General features: G+C 63.0%; 2 protein-coding genes across 2 annotated transcripts in view; one reads left to right on the top strand and one right to left on the bottom strand.

Annotated features, from left to right (window-relative positions):
- The window catches only part of GMPPB (GDP-mannose pyrophosphorylase B), a 4,872-nt gene extending 4,562 nt beyond the window's left edge, over positions 1-310 (top strand). The window contains 1 exon segment of the mRNA XM_005422481.3: positions 119-310. Within this exon segment, the coding sequence (XP_005422538.3) occupies positions 119-250 (132 nt within the window). The 3' untranslated portion in view covers positions 251-310.
- Positions 311-381: 71 nt separating this feature from the next.
- Positions 382-2,762, bottom strand: part of RNF123 (ring finger protein 123) — a 45,807-nt gene continuing 43,426 nt past the window's right edge. The window contains exons 34-37 of the mRNA XM_031058218.1: positions 1,587-1,729; positions 1,133-1,227; positions 948-1,033; positions 382-843 (exon numbers count right to left, since the gene is read on the bottom strand). Of these exons, the coding sequence (XP_030914078.1) occupies positions 744-843; positions 948-1,033; positions 1,133-1,227; positions 1,587-1,729 (424 nt within the window). The 3' untranslated portion in view covers positions 382-743. The remainder of the gene's footprint in view (positions 844-947; positions 1,034-1,132; positions 1,228-1,586; positions 1,730-2,762) is intronic.

Genomic DNA, 2,762 nt, shown 5'->3' with positions numbered 1-2,762 from the left:
TGGTCGGGACTCAGCTCTTGCCCTCCCACCTCCTCGTGCTGTGGCTGCAGGGATGGGGTCCCTGCAGGCAGGAGCAGGAGCCCGAGCCCAGGGGTGTGACACAGCCTCTCTGGGGCAGGTGCGCATGGAGAACGTGACTGTGCTGGGCGAGGATGTCATCGTCAACGACGAGCTCTACCTCAACGGGGCCAATGTGCTGCCACACAAATCCATCGCCGAGTCTGTGCCAGAGCCACGCATCATCATGTAGCAGCCCCCAGCAGGCCCTGTGCTCCCAGCTCTCCTTGGATTAAATATTTATATTTCCATTTACTGTTAAGCATCACCTGAGTGCAGCCCCAACACTGGGGGCCTTCCCTTTCCCTCTTTCAGGGCACCACATAAGGAAGAATAATTTAATGCTGCTTTTCATGAAGTCAGCCCCCAGCCAGGGGCAAGTTAACAGCCCAAATGCCCAGCCCAGCCCCCCTGCCCTGGCCCCGGGGCTGCTGTGTGTTCCCAGCACTGCTGCAGAATCGAGGCCTTGGGCTCCCCTCCCTGAGAACGGCCCCTGGGGCAGAGAGGCTGCTGGGCACCTGCCTTTCCCACCCTGCAGCCCTCCTGCCTCACACTGCTGCCCCATGCTGGGTCCTGACCCTCTGGGTGAGGGTGCCACAGCCCTGAGCAGGGCAGGATGTGGGGAGAAGGCAGCATGAGGCGGGGGGGCTGCCTCGCTCCGCTGGGGGAGCCCGTGGGGCTGGGCTCTACGAGCTGGCTGGCTTGGTGAAGTCGTCCACCCCTGTGATGGTGGCCTTACAGAAGAAGCAGTCCTTGTTGTTCATCAGGTGCTGGTTGATGCAGGCTCTGGGACAGAGGAGGAAAGAGCATCAGCCCCCACCCACACGGCACAGGGCAGGGCCAGGGGCTGGCAGTCATCCTGGTGGAGGTCCGACATGGGAGCTACTCACTTGCATGACTTGTGGGAGCAGGGCCTGAAGATGGCCGAGATGGGGTGTGCGTAGCAGATGGGGCACAGGTCTTCCTCGCTGGTGGGCTGTGGGGGTTACCAGGAGTTAGCAGTGCCATCCAAAGTGCCGTGTCCCAGGCCTGCTGTCAAGGACTGGGACAGGGCTGGGGCAGGGGGAGGACTCACCAGTGTGGTTGCAGCTGCCTGCTTGGACTCCTCACTCAGATGGTTCAGCATCTTTTCCACCTTTGTCAGCTCCTCAGTACTGATGTACTCTGTGTCTGGGGAGGAAACTGGGTGTGTGGGGGGTGAATGGGACCCTCAGGCTGTCCTGAGGCTGCTGAGTGATGCACAGGGGCTGCAGCTGCCCTTGGGGACCAGCAGGACAGGGAGCACTGGAGAAGGGCAGAACTACTGGCTGGCACTGGATACATCCCCATCCAAAGTGCTGCTCCTGGGGTGGTGGAGGAGGGCATAGATACCTGTCCCCACAGACTAAAAGGGCTGGGATGTTGCAGGGGACACAGAGACCAGCAGCCCCATTGCAGGGGACACAGACAGCAGCAGCCCCATTCCTCCCTGCCCAGCTGTGGGTGGGAGGTGAGCAGAGCCCAGCTCCCAGTGCAGTGCCAACACTTACAGGTTTGCAGGGAGAAGTGGCGCTTGTCCGTGGCTGGGGCGGCTGCTGCCAGGGCCGAGGGCTCGGCGTGGCCCAGCAGGTACTGGATGGAGCGCAGCTGGAAGCAGGGATCTGCCAGCAGCACCGCGGTGGCGCGCTCGGTCCTGCCGGGGAACACAGAGCTCAGGCAACCCACCCTGAGCTCCCACACCAGCATCCCCAGCTGCTGTCCCCCCAGTCCAGGGGAATGTGCTCAAATGCAGCCAAAGAGCAGCAGCCATCCTCCTCCTCCTTTGGCACCCCGACTCAGGCTCGGGGATCGATGCAGTGCCTCGGCACTTGCTGAGGCTGCAGCCCTCGGGCCAGTGCCTGAGCCTGGGGTTGCTGCAGGGCAGCTGAAGCATCCAGCACTGCCCTTGGTCACAGCACCTCAGGGGAGATGCTCTGCAGAGCCTCACACAGGGGCTGGAGCCCTCCTGCACCAACAGGACAGTTCAGGGTGTGCTCAGAGCAAGCGGGTCCCCCCAAAAGGCAGGAGGGAGGAGTCGTGGCCCTCCCTGATTTCAGTGGGCACAGCCAGGACAGATGAAGGTCGCCTTAATGAGTGTCTCCCTCGGGCACCAGTGCCTGGTAACAGTCCCTGGCAAGGAGCGGAACTGGCTCAGTGGCCGGCCCAGGGGCAAGCAGAGCCGGCCCAGCGGCAGGAGGGGCAAGGGAGCAGCCAGTCAGCACAGGCTGAGCCAGGGCGCAGGGGGTTAACAGCCCCTTGACTCGCAGCAGCCGCAGCCGCCAAATTAGCTTTTTGCTGCCCTAATGGAAAACAATTCCCCAGCTCTCCTCTTCCCACTAAACCGCCTGAGCTCTGGATAATGACATTCCTGCGTGTCCTTCACCCTATGGCCACTCCTTCCCCGTCAGCAGCCCGCGGCACCCCCTCTGCCGTGGGGACCCCACCAGGCTAAGCCCCCTGCTCACCCCAGGGCCGGGGGTGCTGGGGGGTCCCCAGCCCGTGGGGTGATGAGGATTAGGGAGCAAGAAGGACCACGGCTGGGAGAGAAGCAGCACCGGGGGTGACCGCCATCCCCACTCCCAGCCTGGGTGCAGGATGTGACACGAGGGGCTCCCAGAGGTGACGGGTTTATTCCAGCATTCTGCCAGAGGCTGGGCAGCGGCGGAGCAGCTGCTCTTGGATCACAG

This window comes from Geospiza fortis, unplaced genomic scaffold, assembly GCF_000277835.1.
Source record: "Geospiza fortis unplaced genomic scaffold, GeoFor_1.0 scaffold78, whole genome shotgun sequence".
Classification (NCBI taxonomy): Eukaryota; Metazoa; Chordata; class Aves; order Passeriformes; family Thraupidae; genus Geospiza; species Geospiza fortis.
This window is presented reverse-complemented; position numbering and strand designations above follow the sequence as displayed.